Consider the following 20,598-nt stretch of genomic DNA (forward strand, 5'->3'; position numbering starts at 1 on the left):
GATAACAGTATGGCTACATATTTCATTGCTTTAATGTGATCCTCGCCGAATCAGTGCAGTGCCCCTTGAACATCGGCGAGAGCGACGGCTACTGACCCATTTTGTGATTCTGTGTTCCATCTCGCAGACAGCGGGCACTTCCCATTGCGAAGTGTTGGAAGCTTTTTGTGCGTTTTGGGTGCTGGATTGTTTGGATTTGTGGCAGCGATGTTTGTTTTACAAAGCCCTCCAGTATAAACAGTGGCTATGAATTACCTCTTCATATTCTGTCACATACATGCGCGCACACAAATGGAGACAGAGAAAGACACCCCACTGTCTGCCATCAAACGGCTTTGTGATAACACCTTGCAATGAAAATCTCTCAAAAGATTTACATTTAAAATAAGCTGGACTGAATCACCAGACAAGCTCACAGCATGCAGGAAGTGGTTGGCAGGATGTCAATGTAATCAGCTAGACTCCTGTTATTTACCAAGAAAACAAGAAAGGCTTGGTATTGAGCAGGCTTGCTCTTATTTTTATAAGAAAGCTGGAGTGTGTTAAAATCCCTCAGCAACATGTGTCAGAACTACAAGTTGGCTGCATGATGCCGTGAGAAAGTATTGAGCATCTAAATTGAAAATAATAAGGGTCCATGGTCAGTCCGTATTTGTATTCCATACTGTGTGTCCAGATTTGGACAAATGGACAAAGATGCTGACACAACTATAAATCTACATGGGAACTGCTGCATGCCTATTCCTCTATGTATAACTCAACATGAATGACTCACCACTTGAGGAACTCAGATAAGTTGGATTTCATTAGTTTCCTTGTCCTGTACCATCATGAGAGTTTTGTGAATTTGAATCGTCTGACTTATATAATTACATTCTCCTTTAAAGTTGATTTTCAACATCAAAGGGACAATATAGCCTTTGAAGTACCATGGGATTGGATCACTGTCTAACCCACTCTTTAAGATTCTGTCACAATGACATTAGGGAAGTCATGTGAATTAAAAGACCAGAGAACAGCTCTTGCCTTTGCTCTCTGTCCAATTTCAATCAAAATGTCATGCTGTGCCATTTTCCCTGAATGTGGAACTGGCAAGTGTGTTAGGTTGACATCTTTGTGGCTAAAAGCCTGTGACTAATATGTACGTTTTTGACAGTTACACTCTATACAGGATTATCAAACCAGTGCTAAAACTTAAAGAAACTGCTTTGAATCATTGTGGACATTGTACAATTATATTTAAACACACATTAGTTACTGCCACTCCCCTTACTCTGCTACTTACTCTGCTACTTTTGTAATTAAAATGGAATATTACTTGAATTACATGAGGATAATGCGCCCAAACTCCCTATGATTTGTAACCCAATAAAGAAATAAGAAAGAAGTATCTTGCTGTACAATAGGAGATAAATACCAGAATGAACTGTAAAATGTATATAGTTCACCCGATCATAATGGCTTCTCCTCAGCTATGTGAACACACTAAACTCCCTTCTGTCACTGGAGGCCAGAGGCAACAAAAGTATCGCTGTTGTTTGCTTTGTGTTTCTATTGAAACGTTGTGTAGTAACAGACGGACTGTAAAAATAATGCTATAGAGTGGTCTCGTGGGACGTCACAGTTTAGCTGTCGGCCATGTTGGAGTACACACAAAGCCACGGCTGAGTCGCATAACCTATCGATCATGGTGAACTTTTGTGCTGTCTTTGCTTGTGGCAGCAGAGCTGATAGACAAGAAATCATTCTTTAGTTTGCCAGCGGTCATTACACATCAAGGAAATGACACGAAGGAGCTATCCAAGCGACGTCACGAGAAATGGCTGTCACGCATCTCTCGAGATATAAAGGAATAGAATTTGGCGTACACTAGAGTATGTGCGGATCACTTTATAAGTGGTCAGTGATTTTATTTACAAATTCGTTTGTGAACAGTATTTAATAAAGGAAATATAAATTAAACTTGGACATGAAAGGTTACCGAAGCTTCATCGGCCCGTGACATCAGTCGGTGCCAGAGACGTGTCGAGCGTGTACAACAGGCGAAACACATAGATGCAGCCTCAGCATTGCTTGATATGAGTTTAACGTCAGATCATATATATATATATATATATATATATATATATATAATGTATATAATGTATATATGTGTATATATATAATGTATATAATGTATATATATATAATGTATATATATATAATGTGTATATATATATATATATATATATGTGTATATATATATATATAATGTATATATATATATATATATGTGTATATATGTATATATATGTATATATGTGTGTGTGTGTGGGGGGGTGAAGTTAGGGGTTAGTTGAAAGTTAATTCCTACACACACGCACACAATGACGTGCATGTACAATGTAAACAAACACACGTGTCTGTTTGCACTGAGTAAACATTGAACATTGCTAAATATCTGACCAGATCTGTATATATTTGCCCTCCCAATGACGACCGTTGCTTTGACGTCTCGGACCCATCCACTGACAAACTGATTATAAGCGTCGAGCCCTTTGTAGCACTCCAACTCGTCTTTTGTGTGAGGACTGGGGGTGTTCACGAGATACGCGTAGATGTTGGCGTAGTTTACCGATGGAAGATAAGTAGGATCGGCACTGAAACGATCTGCACTCATCGTATAGGGATCAAAGTTACCAATAACCTTCAATTTGGCCAGGTAGCGAACCTTTGATGCACTATCCAGTGATTCAAAGTATGGTATTTTCGCCGCACTTCCTTGTTTACTCCCACGCCATGTATGTACTCCAACATGGCGGACAGACCTCGTAACTAAGGAGATCGTGACGTAGGTGAAACCACTCTATTGGCGCGGTAGATCACTTACTTCTGACGCTCCAAAGCCTCGGGGAGTTGGCTCTAGATTGCCTGTCTTTGATAAGGTCCTGGCATACATGTAAATCCTTTCCCTGTCTTGAAAAGTTTATGAAACGTTAATGAACGTCTAAACGCATGGGGTTGCAAACGAGGAACAGTTGAGCTGACAAATGCTATAATTTGTAGCCGTTTCCCTTCATTTATCTTTATTCTAGTTCGTTTTATTTGTGTGTTAAACTTATTTCGTTGGTTTGCCGCGAAGACGAGGCGCTGTGTTTCTATGTATCTTCAGGGACCAGGCCAGCGGTTCGTTACTTTGAAGTCCACAGTTAAACCTTCAGCCCAGTTGGTTTAGAAACAGCCCCGAGGATTTATACCGCCTGCTGTATGACTTCTTGAAACACTACCTGGGGAGAAAAAGTCGAGGGCGAAACGTTTCCCTCCCTTTATTTGCAGCTGTATACAAAAATCGTCCAGTGTGATAGGACAGTACAGGGCAGAGGACAACGCCGAAGCGGTTACAGGCACAGCCTGTTGTTGGACTACTTTACTTTCCCGTTTTCAAAAAGGGAGGCTACTCTGGTACATGGATGGTAAATTGTCGGAAAGCTGTTCCACAGGCCCCCTCTCTTGGCCGCTTTGATGTGCTGCTGCTGAGCTTTGAAGTTGAGAAATGCGGGCTATGTTTCTTGTTTGTGGGCGAGAAATACGGTGAGATAGATAAGAAGCTTATGTGTGTGTATGTTAGCTCAGATAAAAACCGAATATTTGTCGGGTGGTGCGTCTGCTAGCTGGGAAAAAAAGTGGGATGTATTCTTCAATCGGAGCCCGGAGCCCCCCCCCCCCACCTCCTCTTTTACCTCCTCCAGATTTTGACACCCCCGATGATCGACATAGGGACTGAGCCAGCCTACTCTGAGGTCAGTTGTTGAATGGGACAGGGTACATCAAACTACAGAGCTTGTTTTGCAGCGAGATAGGACACATGTGGCACGACGAAGGCTTTAACGTTAAATAGTCCTTTGTCGCTTTTTTTGTGCTGGATTACTGCTGCGAGAGTTTGGGACTGTATTCGACTCTACTGTAAACGGAGTAATAGTTCAACTTTTCAACGGGGTTTTACTCTGGTTGGATATGCTCTGCGATGGTAGGTTTGTTTTACGTGACCGCAAACCACATGTGGTATGAGCTGCGGTGTCCGTTTAAGGTTACAAGTCTCTTTACATTTGGCGCTGAGGCTCCGATTAAAAAAGATTCAGCTCCTATACGAGTTTTAACCTATCGAGTCTTTCTGCCGCGTTGGTAGTTCAGACACGTTGCCGGAGCTATGGCTTTAATAATGTCCTGTAATAGCCTATCTTGGGTAGCATTAAGGCGATTGATCGCTTACATTTTATGCATGAGCGACTGCCTTTTCCCGCGGGGCTTTTTTTTTTATCCCTCGTGCATTACTATACGTTTAAGGTCACTGTGGTGCAGATCAGATGCATTTCCACTCTGTCTGTACATTTCTGGGATGGTGAGGACAAGTGTGGGCTCCGAGTGGAAACGAGTATGTGTGTGCGTGTGTGTGATGCAGACAGGGGTAGGGTACGGTCGTCCGAAACAGATTGGGAATTAATTGGAGTTGAAGCCTGTGACATGGACTCGTTAGGAAAACACGTGTAAGCCAGAGTTGTGAGAATGCGGTTTTTGGTGAAGAATGGGACTGTGTGAGATGATTACTCTTGTAAAATGTATTTTTGATGTGACAGATCAATGCACGTTGAGAATGTAGGTTGATCTCTCATTTCGATTATAAATAGATAAATGAAACGAAACGAGCCTTTCATATTTCCTTTCTCTGTGAACCCGGCGAGGGTTTTTTGAAAGGGACTGTTTACTTGATGTCTTTCCTTGAAGTTCAGCAGGATCTGGCTTTGATTAGATCAATACTTTGTGTTTCAGAGTGAAGAGGAGCTGAGAAGCTCCCCCGCTGCTTTTAGAGAGTGAGGAGGATTAGGCTGGAGCTCAGTGGAGGCACGACAGCACTCTCACACAGGCAACCGGAGCTGGAGCCATGAGCAGGGCGCTTACGGAGCACATCAGCAGTAGCTTCCGAGAAGATGCTCCTCGTCCTCCGGTACCGGGGGAGGAGGGAGAGGCGTCATGCTACAACCCCAGCAGATCTGCCAAAATGAGAGCCCAGAGCAAGGTTAAAGATACTCCCGCCGCCGCGCCTCCCGGCTCCACACTGCGGAGGAACGAGGATGGACTCGGGGAGCCAGAGGGCAGCGCGTCCCCGGACTCGCCCCTAGTCCGGTGGACAAAGTCTCTGCATTTTCTCCTGGGCGACCAAGACGGCGCTCACCTCTTTAGGACCTTTTTGGAGCGGGAAAATTGCGTGGACACTTTGGACTTTTGGTTCGCCTGCAACGGCTTCAGGCAAATGGACTTAAAGGATACCAAAACGTTGCGGGTCGCCAAAGTTATTTTCAAGCGGTACGTCGAGAACAACGGCATTGTCGCTAAGCAGCTGAAACCCGCCACCAAGACCTTCCTAATGGATAGTATTAAGAAACAACAAATAGACTCTGCCATGTTTGACCAGGCGCAGACGGAAATCCAGTCCAACATGGAAGAGAATGCATACCAGATGTTTTTGACCTCTGACATATACCTCGAATACGTGCGCACGGGCTGCGAAAACGCGGCGTACATGAACCACGGCAGCCTCGGCAGCCTCAAGCTGATGTGCGGATACCTTCCTCCTCTCATAGAGGAAGAGGAGTGGAGTTGTAATGACCTGAAGGCAAAAACGTTAGGGTCTGTGGTTGGACTGTCTGCGAAAACCCTGAGGGCTACTGCTACCATCCGGACAGCAGCTGAAGTGCTGGAGAATAGTTGCAGGTAAGAGCACGCATGCCTGTGTTGTTACATTTCAGTGAGTGTGTGTGTTTTTTAGTAGCCTCTTGCTTACTCCTCGTTATTCCTTCGTTAGTTAAACTACAGTGGATATGTGGCAGTTTTCACAAATGCGTAAGAGAGAGATAAAGGCACTTGATCAAAGAGTCTCAGAGGAACATGCCTGTGTATTTGTGCCCTCCTGCCTTGCAGTTAGTCAAGGGGTTGGAGGGGTGGAGGGGCGGGGTGGGTAAAAAACATCAATGGTTCTGAGCCTTCCTTTTAAGTAAATGGTGTCTTGCAGGCAGCCCTCTGCTGGCTTGCCCAAGTTTCCTGTGCTTTGAAACCCTTCCTCCGGTTCAGGCACAAATTCAGACACCAAGCCTCATGTCTGTTAAAGCTACATGAAACAGTGTGATGCTATTGTAAAGTCATGCTGTTTTTTTGTGTTGTTTTTTCTACTCCAAAGCCATATAGTTATTGTATACTATCACACAATCTCTTTGACCCAAATAAATGCCAATACAGAGTTAAGAGAATTGAAGCAGTCAGTGTTTTGCCAAGCGGCGATATTGTTCTGTTGGTCAGAGATGAAAGCAGATCTGTTTCCTGAGAGCTCGTCCCACATGTCCAACAGCTGAAATCTTGTCAAGCCAGGAACATTTTCAAAAACTGGATTTTATGCATGAGCTTGCATCAAAGGGCACTTAAAAAGTTTTTCACTTAACCACTTTGTCCGTATATATGTGGACGCAGTTGTTACTTATAGGAGTTGAACAATGTCTTGTTGCTTTGGTTTGGTAGAAAGGGGCAATTCATAGATAATCCATACTTTCCTTCTGAAGTTCACGAAACATTTAGGGCAGGGCTCTCAAACTCATTTTCACTCCGGGCCACATCAGCATCATGGTCGCCCACAAAGGGTCGGTTGTAAATGTAACTACTCGTAACATATTGTTAAATAACTCTCTGCATTCACAGTTTAAAGTAGTCTTCAATGTACTCACAATCCATTTCCATGGTAAATGTACAGTAACCAGTCGAAGAGCTGCTTCTAACTGTTTAAGTATCTCATCATTTTGACTTTCTATTTCATAATTTTGACTGTCAATCTCATCTTTTTGACTTTCAATCTCATAAATTTGACTTTCTATCTCATACATTTGACTTTCTATCTCAGAATTATGACTTTCTATTATAGTTATGACTTTCTATCTCATAACGTCGACTTTCTATCTCATAATTTTGACTATGGGGATATTTTTATTATTATTAGAAAAAAATAAAAAAAAGATTTTTATTTTTTTTTTGCTGGCGGATTCGCGGGCCACATAAAATGACGTGGCGGGCCGAATTCGGCCCGCGGGCCGGGAGTTTGAGACCCCTGATTTAGGGGGACTGGAAATTATGATTTTGATAACAGAGTAAAAAAACAAACAAATTGACTAAGTCTAATAACTCAACCTAAACACTCCCTTGATGATTTCTTCCTTCATGTGAGCAGATGTCAGATAACATCATAGCACAGTTACTCATTTTCTTGAAAGGGCCCATTGAGTTAGGAACCAATAAGCACAGGGTTTGTTGACATGTGGGCATCTCCTGGTTTCCTGGTGTGATCCCCCGCATTCTTGTTTTTCACTGAACGAAAATTGGGAGGGAGAGAGCCCCCTCTTTTCCTTTCCGTCACCCGCGCTCGCCCCCTTTCCCCCTGCCCCTCACCATCTCTTTCGGTCAACCAATTTCCATCTCAAACATGTGGAACTAATTTTGCCACTGCACAGATTCCTTTTTTCCTCTCTTTTTCTGAGAAACCTCCAAAGCCCAACTCCAAAGTGATAGAAAAACACAACAACAAAACATCCTCAACTCAGTTCCGCAGCTTCAACCACCAATCCCCACTTTGCCATAGATTGTGTGTGCGCGTGTCTCAGTGTTTTTTCTTCCTCTTTCATTTCTATCCAGCACTTTTATCTCTGCTTTTTGAAGAATCTGTCTGACAGAGACTAAGCATGCTTTGGAGAGAGACAGGGAGAGACAAGAGGAGGGGAAGGGGGAAAGACAGGAAGGGGGGATCATGAAAGAAAGAAAAGAGATGGAGAAAGAGCGCAGGGGGGGGGGGGTACAGAGAGCCCAGCTGTGCTAAATACCTGACTCTTTGCGCGGACCTTCCAAAGGTCAGGTTTGTGCTCGGGGCCTACGGCTTTAGTCATGCTGGGGTTCTCCTCTCAGCACTCCCGGCAGAAGGCATTCTCATAAAGAAAGGGGCCCTCCTTTCCCCTTTCCCTCTCTCTCTCCCTCCCTCTCTAAAGCTCAAGTTCCCCCTTCCTCTTCCCCCCTCTTCCTTGTCCACCCCCTTCACTACTGAAACAGGAATGCAACACAGCAGGAGAGAGTAGAAGACAGAGAGAGGGAGAGACTTTAGAAAGGAAAGCAGGGTAAAGGAGGGGCCCCAGACTGGATGATAGAGAGGGAGAGATAGAAGTGGGAGTGTGGACAAGAAAACACTCCAAGGAAAGAGAGAGTGGAGTTTCAGAATGGGAAAAGTGCAGGAGTATGGATGGGCCTGGCCCAAACAAAAGGGTGGGAAGATAGCACAAGAAAATGACATAGGGTGGGAAGATAGCACAAGGAAATGCTGTTGTTCATTCATACACAGGCTGGCTGCTCACTTCAGCCACTCCAACCCCCCCTCCCCCCAAACACACAGCCCCTGTATGTGAGGGAGGAGGGACATGAAAGAGAACCCATACCTCCATCTCTAATATTGTTGTCACATTCCTCTGACCTCAAAAGTCTCACGAAGGTGACTTTAATTGCAGAAATCTAAAGAAAATGACAACAAAACAGCTCTAAGCTGTCACACTGGCCTTTCAAATTGGATAAAAAGAATAACAGAAACAGGAAACACAAAGCAAGTAAACGTTATCCAGCTGTCAAATCTCTCCACTGTCTTCATTTCACACAGCAGCCGAAAGGGACATCACATTAAGACATGGCAAATTTATTCCTGGGTCTTTTTTTGCAGGTCCCTACGTCGAGGAGACCCCGCCAGCCCCTACTTTGTCAACTCCGGCTACATTTTTGCCCCTGCCACCAGTGCCAACGACAGCGAGATCTCCAGTGATGCTACGACAGACGATTCCATGTCCATGACGGACAGTAGTGTGTAAGTGTTTTTTGTTGTTATTGAAATCAAAAAGTTGATTGCTCAGTTTAATTTCAACCAAGATTACGTAGCAACTTTAAATGGCGATTTCCATTCAGTTGACCACCGCAAAAACTCTGAATTTTATTGTTTCAATAGTATCCGAACGTGCCTGGTTCAGTCAGACAGGAAAAATGTTTGGCCTTGTAGTCCAACAGAGTCAGCATTTCCTCAGGCCAAGGGCACTGTTGCAAAATAATGGTCCGTAATGTATTTTAATTATCCTCTATTATTGACTCCAGGTAATTCTATTAATGTGTAGTTGTTACTGTGGCCTCCAGGGAGACAACTCTGGGGAAGTCATTATGTCTGAGGACCTTTTGAAGTTTATTCTGATGCGTTGCAGGCTGGAGAGAAGGGTGAAAAAAGAGAGAATGTCTTGATGTGGGTGGGGGCGTTGCCTCATTTTCCTCAAAGTTGAAATGTATCTATCCCACCCACCCTTCTGCCACAACAGACTTGTTTTTTTTCATATTATCTAATCGCTTTTTCCCTTTGAAGAGCTGGAGGAGAGGGGGAGGGAAATGGCCATTCGGGCCTCAAGACAAACTCATTGAAAAATGTTGGCACCAAATGAAAGGAGGCTTACTCACATGGTGGGTCGGTTTCCTGCCACTGGCCTCTGCGGCGTGCTGAGATCATGTGTCTGTGAGGCTTTCACAGGGGTTACTCATTTCTAGACCTTGGGACAAGGCATGAGGAACTCCCCCTGGCCAGGCGAGGGCACCCCCAAAAAAATATCACCTCACCCACCCAACCCTCCACAGCCTCTCTCCTCCGCCCGCCGGAGCCAATAGCAGGAGTGGTTGGGCTCGAAGTGCAAGGGAGTGAGAAAATAAAGTGCACGGAGTATAAAGGGCTTAACTGAATCGCTTTCAGCCTATTGTTAGGTGAGGGGAGCTTAGGGGGATAAGAGGGTGGCTGGCTGCTTTGAAAATGACTTGCACAACTGAATAGGAGATCCCCATAAAGTAAGGGCCCATGAAACCATGAAAGAGCCCACGGCTGTTTTCTCTTTCCCAACCTGGACAAAGCATCCAGCCGTCACATGGTTCGCCAGGGTGGAGACAGTTTGGATTGATAAAAACATAGTCAATGATTGGGAAATTGTCGCTCTGACATGTGACTTGCAGAACCTGTTTAGGGGAATGCAGAAGAAAAATAGATTCACTGCGGAACACCGTGATGTGTCAAAGTCATATTCTTTTAATAGTTCCCACCAAGGTCTTTGACACAGCGATCTCTCCTGCCCTTGTCCCCAGCTCTCGTTTCTCCGCACCCCTAACTGATTTTAACAAAAAATGCAGCTTCTTCCTCTCATTCGACAGAACAATTTGATTAGTGTGTCCTTTAACAGTGGTTAAAAGTCACACTGCGAATTTGAATCTCATTTCCCAGATAAAGAACTAGAAGAGGAGGATTTGTGAAGGGGGGGGGTGGAAGAAGAGGCGGGGGGGGATTTCTTTTCTCTTTTTGCTTATATCTTATTTATGGATTTACTTGGACGCTGGGGAATGCTGCTGCACCAACTTCAAACATTACCTTATCTTACAAACCAGCCTTTTGATGTTGCTGAGATCAGAGGCTCACAGCACAGTGCTTGCCAAACGAAGATGGCAGTGGGTGCATATGTGCATGAGTGTGAGATTTCAAAGAGGCAGCAGAAAAAGTAGCGTTTGGGCTAGGTCAGACACTTCTGAGCAGCCAAAACGGCCAAGATAATTGGCCCAGCTTTAGTGGCAGCTGACTGGAAAAAATGCTAGCAGACACAGAATGAAAAATGGAGAATAAATGCTAAATTGTCCGGAGACTTTTTGAATTCCGAGCAAAATCTCTGGTTTTATATTCATTTATCAGAGCTACAAAGCCAGCAGAACCTAAGCAGCATTCGCTAGCCTGTTGTACTTTCCGATCCTAATCGGCTACTGAGTTCATCGCTAATTTGTCTGCTTTTTAAACAACCGCTGTCAGAGTTGACAAGCACCGATGTAATCTTATCGGTGAGGCTCTTCTTTTGAAGCCCACAGTGGGATGTTTAGCATATCTCTACCATGGCGTGTTTTGTTTTGTGTGTTTTGTTGCCTTGGCTTCAACGGCTCTGTGGCCTTTTGATTTAGATGTAATGTGCCTAGTGGGTGGTTGCTGAGTGGTGTTGTGTCGGTCACTTCAATGATGAACTGTCTCCCAAGGACTCTTTGTCCACAAAGATTGGCTAATGGTGCTAATGCACCAACAGTTGGTGTGGAGGTACTGTGACCTGCATGATGAGTTGCAGTAAATGGTGAAAAAAAAAAACTCGATAAATTGTAATTAAGAGTAATTTGAGTGTTTTTTTTAACATGTAATATCTTTTGTTTTTTAACAGAGATGGAATCCCTCCATATAAACTGGGCACTAAGAAGCAGCTCCAGCGAGAGATCCATCGCAGTGTCAAGATCAATGGCCAAATAACGCTACCCCACTTTCCTGTAAGTCCTACTTCCTTAAGTTCTACTTCCTGTCTCAGTGTTTCCTTTTTTTTGTAATCTGCTAAACTCAAACTTTTACACACTGACAGACAACTGGGTCCTGATTCCCTCGAGGAGTTGTGCTTTTATTTTATTTTTTTCAGAGCTCATGTTGTGACAGAATACTATATTTCATTCCCCGGCTCATTTTCATATAAAAGCTCCGGTAAATGAAAGGTAGGATTTGCATACCACTTCACTTCGTCTGCTGCTGTTTCAACCCCCACCCCGCCCCCTCTTCCCAGAAGCTTCTGTAGGGCTCTAAATATAAACTTGTGTTGTCATCTTTGTGTTCCGTCTCTGTTACTGTAGTATGTCACACAGCGTCATAGCTCCATATCTTTTATGATAGCTGTGGTTATAGCATAGGCAATAATTGATACGGTGTTAATGGTAACATGAAGATTACTCTTTGAACTCACTAAAACTACAGTTTACATCCCAACAGATGAATACGAGCCAAATTACTATTCAATTCCACTTTTGTCTACTCCCACCCTGATATCTGGTCCCATTAGTATTTAGGTCATACGGCGTATGTGCTTTGAATTCTTGATTTTGTTGACCTGCTGAAGGTTTAAAGAACTGGGTTATCACAGATTGACACAGGTTAGGAGGTCTGTTTGAGGCAAGAAAAGTTTTGTTCTTTTGTCTTCATATCCAAACACAGGTATATGGACGAGCTGTGCAATTGTCAGTCTGTTACGCCTTTTTGCTCTCTTCCTCTCTGTCTTTTCACTCTCTCAATCTTTCTCTCTCTCTCTCTTTTCCTTTCCCACTTGCACTCCTTTAATGTCTCCCTCCTGATTTGGAGATGGCTCTGTCTCCCATGATGCACCAGCCCCAGGCAGCGGGGGCCCCGTGCAGGGCTGGTGCTCCTTTGCCAGCAGCTCTGCTTGCCTTTCTTCTTCCTCCCTTCATCGTGTCTACAAAGAGATGAGAGCAACAACAAAAAAAGAGTCAAAATCAAGAAAGCCAGTGTGCCAAATAACAAAAAAGTAAGAAAGGGAGAGGGAGACGCTGGTGCATATAGTTAAAGAAAAAGGAGGATAATGTGACTAGAGTACCTCTGAGCTGCCCTGCATGCAGCTGGGAAATAAATTACTACTTCCCCTCAGATCTTCCCAGTATTTGACTCCTCTATCCTCTCCCTCCCTCTTTTCCCTCCTTCTGTCTCTCTCTCTCTCTCTCTCTCTCTCTCTCTCTGCCACCATTGCCACTTTACTAACGCACATCTCAATCCTCTCCCTCTTTTTTCATGCTGTTAATTTTGTCCCCCTCTCCCCTTTTTTTTATTCCCCTCTCCTCACTCTTATCTGTCGATATCTGGCTTTTATTTGGAGATTTAAAGCCGCGTGTCCCTCCCACCCCTAGTGTGCGTTTGATGTTTGACAAGGGCCCTTTGAAGTTTACTGACTTCAGAGGCTGCCTAGCTGATGGCTTGGTCGGGCTACAGAGGGTGCAGGCAGGGGGCCTCCCCTCCGAGCGAGACCAACTGCTACCCCGCCATTGCTACCCCCTTCTCTCCTCCTCACCCACCAGCCTGGCACTGCCAAGGGCACTGGGTATGAGATGATCTGGGGAGGGATGGGCAGCGGAGAAGGTTCAGGTTAGCTCGAGGGCAAGGGCATCTGGATTAGGCCTTTTGGAATAGTAGCAGGCTTTTTTTTTTAACGAGATAGGACGGTGGATTAATGCAACATATTGCATCCGTCAAAAACACTACGCAGTTACACTCTCGCACACACAGACACTAAATTGTCCTTCCCCCTGTGTTGTTTATCCTGCAGAGGACACATCGGCTGCCTAAGGAGATGACCCCTGTTGAGCCCTCAGCCTTTGCTGCCCAGCTCATATCGCGGCTGGAGAAGCTGAAGCGAGAGCAGGACACCATGAGCTCGTTGGAGGAGAGGCTGCAGCAGATCCAGGAGGTACGGATGCACACAAACCTGTTCTCAACAGCCTGACACTTCCACGAATATTAAGCTTGGCTACCCCTTGGAAATTCTAACTTGTATCCAAGTTCCATATTGCACTACAAAAGCCTTTATGCCAGCTTTAGTATGTCGAAGAACAGGGGAAAGACCAAGGGATTTGAAAGTCTGTCTTGGTTTAGCTACTTCTTCCCTTTTCCTCTCTGTCCTCCACTCCTTCATCTGGAGGAACTTTCAAACTTATATTTCTAGACACACTTGAAGCTCCTTCAAATAGTTAGCACTTAGATACTCTCCAGTGGCACGTTTGCTGAGTATGTGCAGTGCCAGTCTCTTTGTGCAGCACAGGCACACTCTGCATTATAGATGAAGCGCACCCAAAGCCTGTTAGCGAAGATAACAGTGCGGCAAAAAGGAAACACAAATCAAGTTATCCAGGCGTTTGCTCTCACTGACTTCAGAGGACGAAAGATATAAGTTGGTGTAAGTTGAGACATGAATTCCTCGGCTTGCTGCCTTTTCCACATGTGACTGTGTATGAATGTTTTCTCAATCGCCTTAACTTTTTTACTCTTTTCTTTGCCTGTCTAGGAGGAGGAAAGGGAGGAGAGCATTGACCTCACCAGCAGCACGTCCCTCCATCACCCTCTTTTCCCATCTGGCAGCCAATGCGAGGAAGACCCCCAGGCGATCCTGGACGAGCACCTATCCCGTGTACTGAAGACACCTGGCTGCCAGTCACCAGGTGTGGTTCGGCACTCACCGCGCTCACGCTCCCCAGATCGGACAGATGCTTTGGTGTCCTCTGGCCACAGGCCCTTCTTTGGTGCGTATCCTGGGGCCGCCAAGGCTCTGATGACAGGCAAGCAGTCCACTAAGCACATCCACCACCACTACATTCACCACCACCACGCTGGCGTCAAGACCAAGGAGCAGATTGAGGCCGAGGCGGCTCAGCGCGTGCAGTGCCTCTGCCCTCCAGGGGGCGCCAATTATTCCGACTTCATCCCTGCGTGAGTATAACTTCTAAACTCCGCTGAGACTAGTTGTCAGTCAACTTAGTACATTAGCCCTTAGTACCGTAGATTTTTTAAAAGAAAATTGTCACCGTGGTAAAGCTGTTCCATGGTCCTAACTTGCCTCTCCTTCTTCCTCCAGTCGCTGCAGCACTTTGTCCAGACGACCAGTCAAAGACACCGACGAGGGCGTGTCTTCGCCACGTCTTCCCCTAGATGCCACCGACCGCTCTCAGAATGTTTGGCAGTGGATCCTAGAGAGTGAGAGGCAGGGCAAGCACAAGCCACACAGGTGAGTTTCGGTCAGGAGTCGCCACGTCCTCATTTGTGTCTCGAGTTCCCAGCTCATGTTGGCCGTTTTTATCCGAACAGCACTCAAGGCCTAAAGAAGTCCAACCCGCTTGACTCCAAGACTCTGCCCGGTCGGACTCACTCCTCTTGGGGTGGAGGCGGCATTGGCAGTGGGGCTCACCTCCGTGGCCATCACCCAGGCCACCCGTTCATCCAGGACCCGGCCATGCCACCCCTGCCCCCACCCAACACCCTGGCACAGCTTGAGGAGGCCTGCCGCAGACTAGAAGAGGTCTCCAAGCCACCGAAACAAAGGTACACACAGATTTACATCGAACCAAAACTGCCAACATATTCCCCATCTTCCACATTTCACTGACCAGTTTAGAATACACTGTTTTGCATAGTCCAGTTTAGTGGTTTCCCTTCCTATTGATGTGATTATTGATTGGTCATTGATGTCTGTTATTTTAACAGGCATTCAACAGGAGCCAGCAGCCTTCAGAGAGACAGGAGCCACCCAGCAGCAGCCTTCCCCACTGCAGGCAGCCCGCTAGCCAGCCCCGGACTCCAAGCAGACGAGTATGGGCTTCTTTCTATAGCTCAACGTTTATTCATTTCTTTCTCAATTGCTTTCTAGCTATTAAGCTTTTCATATTTCATTCATCATACACTTATTTTTTTTTAGGTTTTCCTCTCCGAGCTTGTGTTTTCACCCGCTTCCTCACAGATTTTCTCGCTCTCCCCTTCAAAGAGAGATGTTGTGAGTCAGCATAGCTATGTCTTTGAACTCCTCTTCTCTTGCTTTTTAATCATTTAAGATTAAACATGCTTTAATACGGAATCCTAACTACCCACCCGTCTCCCAATACACACACACACACTTACCACTGGAACCCAACAAAGATGTGTTAAGTAGCCCTTGGTAACTCAAATTCATTGGCCCCCTTTGTACATTTGTTGTTGAATGGGTTGAGTATTTGATGATAAGCTACAGCCACCTGACTGTGAGGCCTCTTTTTAGTTTTAATTGTTTGACTCTTGGGTGAGCCAGCTGTCTGTTGGCATCCATAATTAATTATTCTCTTTGTCTACATTCAACAATGTGACTCCTTCTCCTACAAGTGCAGCTGTTTGACACCAGTTTTCATTTTTGCATTTTCAGGTCTAAAGAGCTAATGATCACCTACTTCTTCTGTGGTGAGGAGATTCCTTATCGCAGCGTGATGAAGACCCACTGCCTCAACCTGGGACACTTCAAGGAACAGCTCAGCAAGAAAGGCAACTACCGGTAATTATGAACCACTGACGACACACAAATCACAGTACTGGCTCATACTCGGATAGATATTTCTTCACACCTGTTTGAATGAGGGTGGTGCTGGAGCAGGATTAGTTATCTGTGTATGTATGTGCATTTGTTATTGTACTTGTATATGCTTGTCTGCTGAGTGGCAGTGTGAAATATTGGAGCCTGATAGTTGAAAATAAACTGGGCTGATCCGCTATGCTCAGAGCTTACAGCGAGCGGGGGGGGGGGGGGTGTCTGGAGCAAATTTTTTCTCACATCTGGTACTGATTTCCATGGTAAGGCAGCCTTAATAAATATGGCTTTGAAGACTGGGCCATTTTATTTTGTGCACAAAGACCATTGCGAGGCCTTCAAATTCCTCCTCCACACTATTGCATCAGGCATTAAAATCAAATGCCGCAAGCGCCGTCTTCTGTTAATGACTGATTGCAGGTAACAAACCAAAAATACCTCCTGTCAATGTCAGCAGATGAGGGGGAATTGTTAAACAAAGTAAAGACTAATTTAAAACATCACATGACATTTTCAATCAGGATGTCCAGGCTTTATTAAGTAACTGTTCCAGTGCGGCATAGGTTGTATGCCACTGAAAAGACACAAGACCTGCATGCCCATGACATCAGCATTAGGTTACAGCCACATCTGCTTGTTAGGCAAGAGAGAAGGCCTGCAAACAAGTCATTGCACCGCTGCTATCCCATAACTCTTCAGCGAGCGAATGAGAAGGGGGAGGTGGGGATGAAGCGTCTGGCTTCAATGACAGCAGAATGTGTGGAGTTGGTTAATTTGGACATGGCAGCGGTACAGTGGAGAACAGTATGCTGCAGCTCTGCCAGACAATATTAGTGCCAGATGTTGCAAAGAGAGAAAAAAATCCTGCCACATAAAACATGTTCCAATAGTAAGACTCCTTCTGTCACTCTCTGTCTCACTCTCCGAAAACAAAGTGATGACTTTGAACTATTTGTGAGTGAAAATAAAGCATTCTCTTTTGGAAAAGAAAATCCAGCCAATTCAATTGAGAAGGGTATTGCATTTATTTGGTTTCTACTAATGACGATGAAAAGGCTAAAGCTAAAGCTTCTCTCTGTTGTTGAAGCTTTGCTGAAATGCTATATCATTAAACAACGCCATCACCCCTCCGACTGAGGCATTTTTCCATAACAAAGCTTATCATTAAATCCCCTCCCGCTGATCTTTTGCTGGGTTGAAAGTAGAGAGGAGAAATCATTAGGAGCTCCAGGAGACTTCACAGTCACTGGGACCAAGCTAACCCTGAGAGTTATCTCTGCTTGAGAGAAGAAGAATAGTGGGCTAGCAAGGTGACCTGTGACCTCCAGGAGACTGTCTGAGCGGTTGCCCCCCCCCCCCCCCCCCCCCCCAGGGTAAAGCCCCTCAGGCTCGGCCCACATCCAAGCTATCACACCCACTCACTGAGCCAGAGAAGGCCTGCGCTTGGCTCCCCCCCCCCCCCCCCGCGCTTTCTTCCCTTCCCGCTCCCCTCTTTTTTCCTCTGTTCTCCGCTGGTGATCGGAAAGCTGCCCGAAGTGTGTGTGTGTGTGTGTCTGGGATGGCGAGTGTGGATAAGAGAGAAGCACAGGCCGTGTTTATGTGCAAGCAGCGGAGTGTGTTCTTGCAGTCACAGGCAGACTCTCAGGCACCTGAAATGCCAACCTGTGTGACAGAAAGGCCCTTCATTTGACAGCCAGGCCAATTAAAAGCCATGGAGATACAGAAAGAGAGGGTCGCTGCTAAAGAGAGAGAGGGGGGGGGCATTAAGACAGCCTCTAATTAACCCTTCAACTTTAATAAGACCTTGCAGGTAGGGTTGGGTATCGTTTGGGTTTTTTACGATACCGGTGCCTAAACGGTGCCTGAATTGATATACCGGACGTATAGGAACCGGTGCCATATTGGCACCGAGTTTCGGTACCCAACCCTACTTGCAGGACAGATATGCATCTGTAGAATGGTCAGGAGTGGATGAGGAGACAAGCACACAGGGATGAACACACACACACACAGACGGGCTGTTTCTAGCAGCTGGAATTATCACAGGGAGTGTTTAAACAGAGGGTTTAGCTCTGTGCAGCGGTGTGATGTGGAGTCGGGCTCTGCCTTTGAAGTGTGCAGGGATGGCATTGAAGGCTATGACTAAGTTGTTTTGCGCAGGATCCATTTCTGGCTCTCAGAGTGTGAGTGTTTGTTTTTGATTTGGACTAAAGGGAGTTGTGCGCGAGCATGTAAATGGAAGTAGTTGTGTAGGTGCCTCAAAGCGGTTTAAAACACGATGAAATGCATCAGATGCACTCCTGCTGCCACTCTGTCAGTTTTCATTTGAGTTCAATTTTTATTTTATTTTTCCACGTACACCTACGCTCAACACTTTCTAATCACGGGCCTCGCTCTTTGTTTTGTCCTCCATAGGTACTACTTCAAGAAAGCCAGTAATGAGTTTGAGTGTGGTGCCGTGTTCGAGGAGGTGTGGGAGGACGCCACCGTGTTGCCCATGTATGAGGGCAAGGTCCTGGGCAAGGTGGAGAGAATGGACTAAAAGCCACTTTGTTGCCAACCACCCAACCAACCAACGCCCTTCCCCGCCCAACCAAAAGCTAAACTGTCCCTAAAAAAACAATTGAGCAAGAGACTCTTTGTAATTAACAAAAAATACTCTGGACTCCTGTTTTTGTTTTCTTCTATTTCTTAATATTAAGCTAAACAGAGTTAATATATCCAGCACAAGAGGAGTGTTTGAAGGAAGACGAGCCAATGAAGTATGTCGAACCCAGAGGAGGTGCCGCCCCTCCCTGACTTTATCAACCAATCAGCCTTAGAAACACAAGGGAATGACACGAGAGACTTAAAAAGACCAATACAAGGATGACGATGATGAAGATGATTGGAGGCCAGTGGGGGGAGACCTGCCTCTTCTTGAATATAACCACTGAAGATATAGATGACTGTTTTGTTGTGATGTGATGAGAAACTGATGGTGCGTTCACGCCAAGTGCAACGGACTAGCAGGCGCTGAAGACACGGTGCCACCAACCTGCTCTTAACGCCACACTCCAACATCGTTACAAAAACGTCTGTACATGTGCATATACATACATGCATATATGTATATATACATATATTATATATATATATATAGAGATGCTTTTTGTCTTGAGTTGAAAGTTTTTAAGTATTTATTGAAAAGAAAACCCCAACCCACTCTTTTCCCTGTTTTTAAAAACCTGTGTCCCTCCCCCTCCCTATTCCAGCCAATGGGCAAGCTGCTTTGAATGTTGGGAGAATACTGTGGCAATATTGTTAAGTGTTTGTTTTTGTCTGTTTTTACTTTACACAAAGGATGTGACACTAGCCTAGCACCTCCCATCGCCTTGTAGCCCTGTCTGATCCAAACTAACAACCTTAGCAGCGGTCGTGTCTGAGGCACACTCCCTCCTCTATTCTAATGGTCAATCCCAGTCTTATATGCTGCTGATAATTTGTAATGTTTGTCACACTAGTATTTCCTCTCCCTCGTTCTCCCCCTCCCTCTCTTTTTCCCCTCAGTCCGGCGACAGAGCTCAATCTTTTTTGTTGTGCCTTTGTTTGTGAACCAGGCATTGCACGAGGGTAGGGGGGTGAAAACAGTTGCAGATACCTGGAGCACAAGCTGTACCATCTAATAATGGCAGTGTTTACAGCCCGCACACTAAAATAACTTTTGCTAACAAGAACAAGTGAGAATGACTTCTCAACGGAAGTCAGCTAGTGTGTCAAAAAACACACAAGAAAAGAAAACAGAACATTGAAGAATTGTGGCTCCAATATCCTATGAATGTTGTTACAGTAACATCGTATATAGCAGAGCTCCTGTATACATTGTAATTATGCATTCGGAAGTATGGATACTGACACATGTGATGCACACACACACAGTATCTCTGGTGTTTTATGAGTACAGCACCTGTGCCTACATGGATGCCATACCATGTGCTACCCTGTTTCAGGGTTTTAATATATATCCCTTGGTTTTCAGAAGGGTTTTATGTTGAAAAGATATTTTTATGCTTTTAATAATATCCTGTAATCATCAGTTTTGTTTTTACACCACGTCCTTTTTTGTTTTTGTTTCATTATATCTAAACTGTAAATTATACATTATATAAAGAGTTTCATTTAAAGATTTCCATGGACCTATAATTATTGTAATTACTGAGAGATGTAGCCTTTATTAAAGTTTTATATTTTTCAAATGAAAGCTGTTGTGCCTGGATTTGCTTCTTTCATGATTATCCAGAATAAGCTGTCAATGGTTTTCACTGCACTTCTAATGTCATCACGATACATTGTCTTATATCATGGTCTGGCTGAATCCTCGATTAGCTAGCTAATGTTGTTGTTAAACATACTTTCAAATTATATTTATTGTTTATTCAACCGCATGCAACGTTAATGACTTTAAATGATTATAAATATATCTGGCTCAAGTAAAACAGACTTTATTGCCCGTTGCCATGTCGTGTCTAAGGTTCGTCCTATTTACTGGAGTAGTGACCAACGTTTCCATAGCATAAGAACCTTATGGGCTGGTAAT

General features: G+C 44.9%; 1 protein-coding gene across 3 annotated transcripts in view; it reads left to right on the plus strand.

Moving 5' to 3' along the window:
- Positions 1-20,256, plus strand: part of LOC306784724 (axin-2-like) — a 71,773-nt gene extending 51,517 nt beyond the window's left edge. Inside the window, exons 1-11 of one of the 3 annotated variants that reach the window (XM_079278821.1) lie at positions 3,329-3,570; positions 4,807-5,748; positions 8,771-8,911; positions 11,316-11,418; positions 13,248-13,388; positions 13,983-14,404; positions 14,550-14,699; positions 14,780-15,013; positions 15,176-15,280; positions 15,864-15,989; positions 18,438-20,256. In XM_079278821.1, the coding sequence (XP_079134947.1) occupies positions 4,919-5,748; positions 8,771-8,911; positions 11,316-11,418; positions 13,248-13,388; positions 13,983-14,404; positions 14,550-14,699; positions 14,780-15,013; positions 15,176-15,280; positions 15,864-15,989; positions 18,438-18,564 (2,379 nt within the window). In that variant the 5' untranslated portion in view covers positions 3,329-3,570; positions 4,807-4,918 and the 3' untranslated portion in view covers positions 18,565-20,256. Of the gene's footprint in view, positions 1-3,328; positions 3,571-3,800; positions 4,007-4,806; positions 5,749-8,770; positions 8,912-11,315; positions 11,419-13,247; positions 13,389-13,982; positions 14,405-14,549; positions 14,700-14,779; positions 15,014-15,175; positions 15,281-15,863; positions 15,990-18,437 lie in introns of those variants that run through there. The other 2 variants (XM_079278820.1, XM_079278822.1) reach the window with 2 other exon arrangements.
- Positions 20,257-20,598: the final 342 nt, after the last annotated feature.

Source organism: Melanostigma gelatinosum, assembly GCF_949748355.1.
Source record: "Melanostigma gelatinosum genome assembly, chromosome: 11".
In the NCBI taxonomy this organism is placed as follows: domain Eukaryota; kingdom Metazoa; phylum Chordata; class Actinopteri; order Perciformes; family Zoarcidae; genus Melanostigma; species Melanostigma gelatinosum.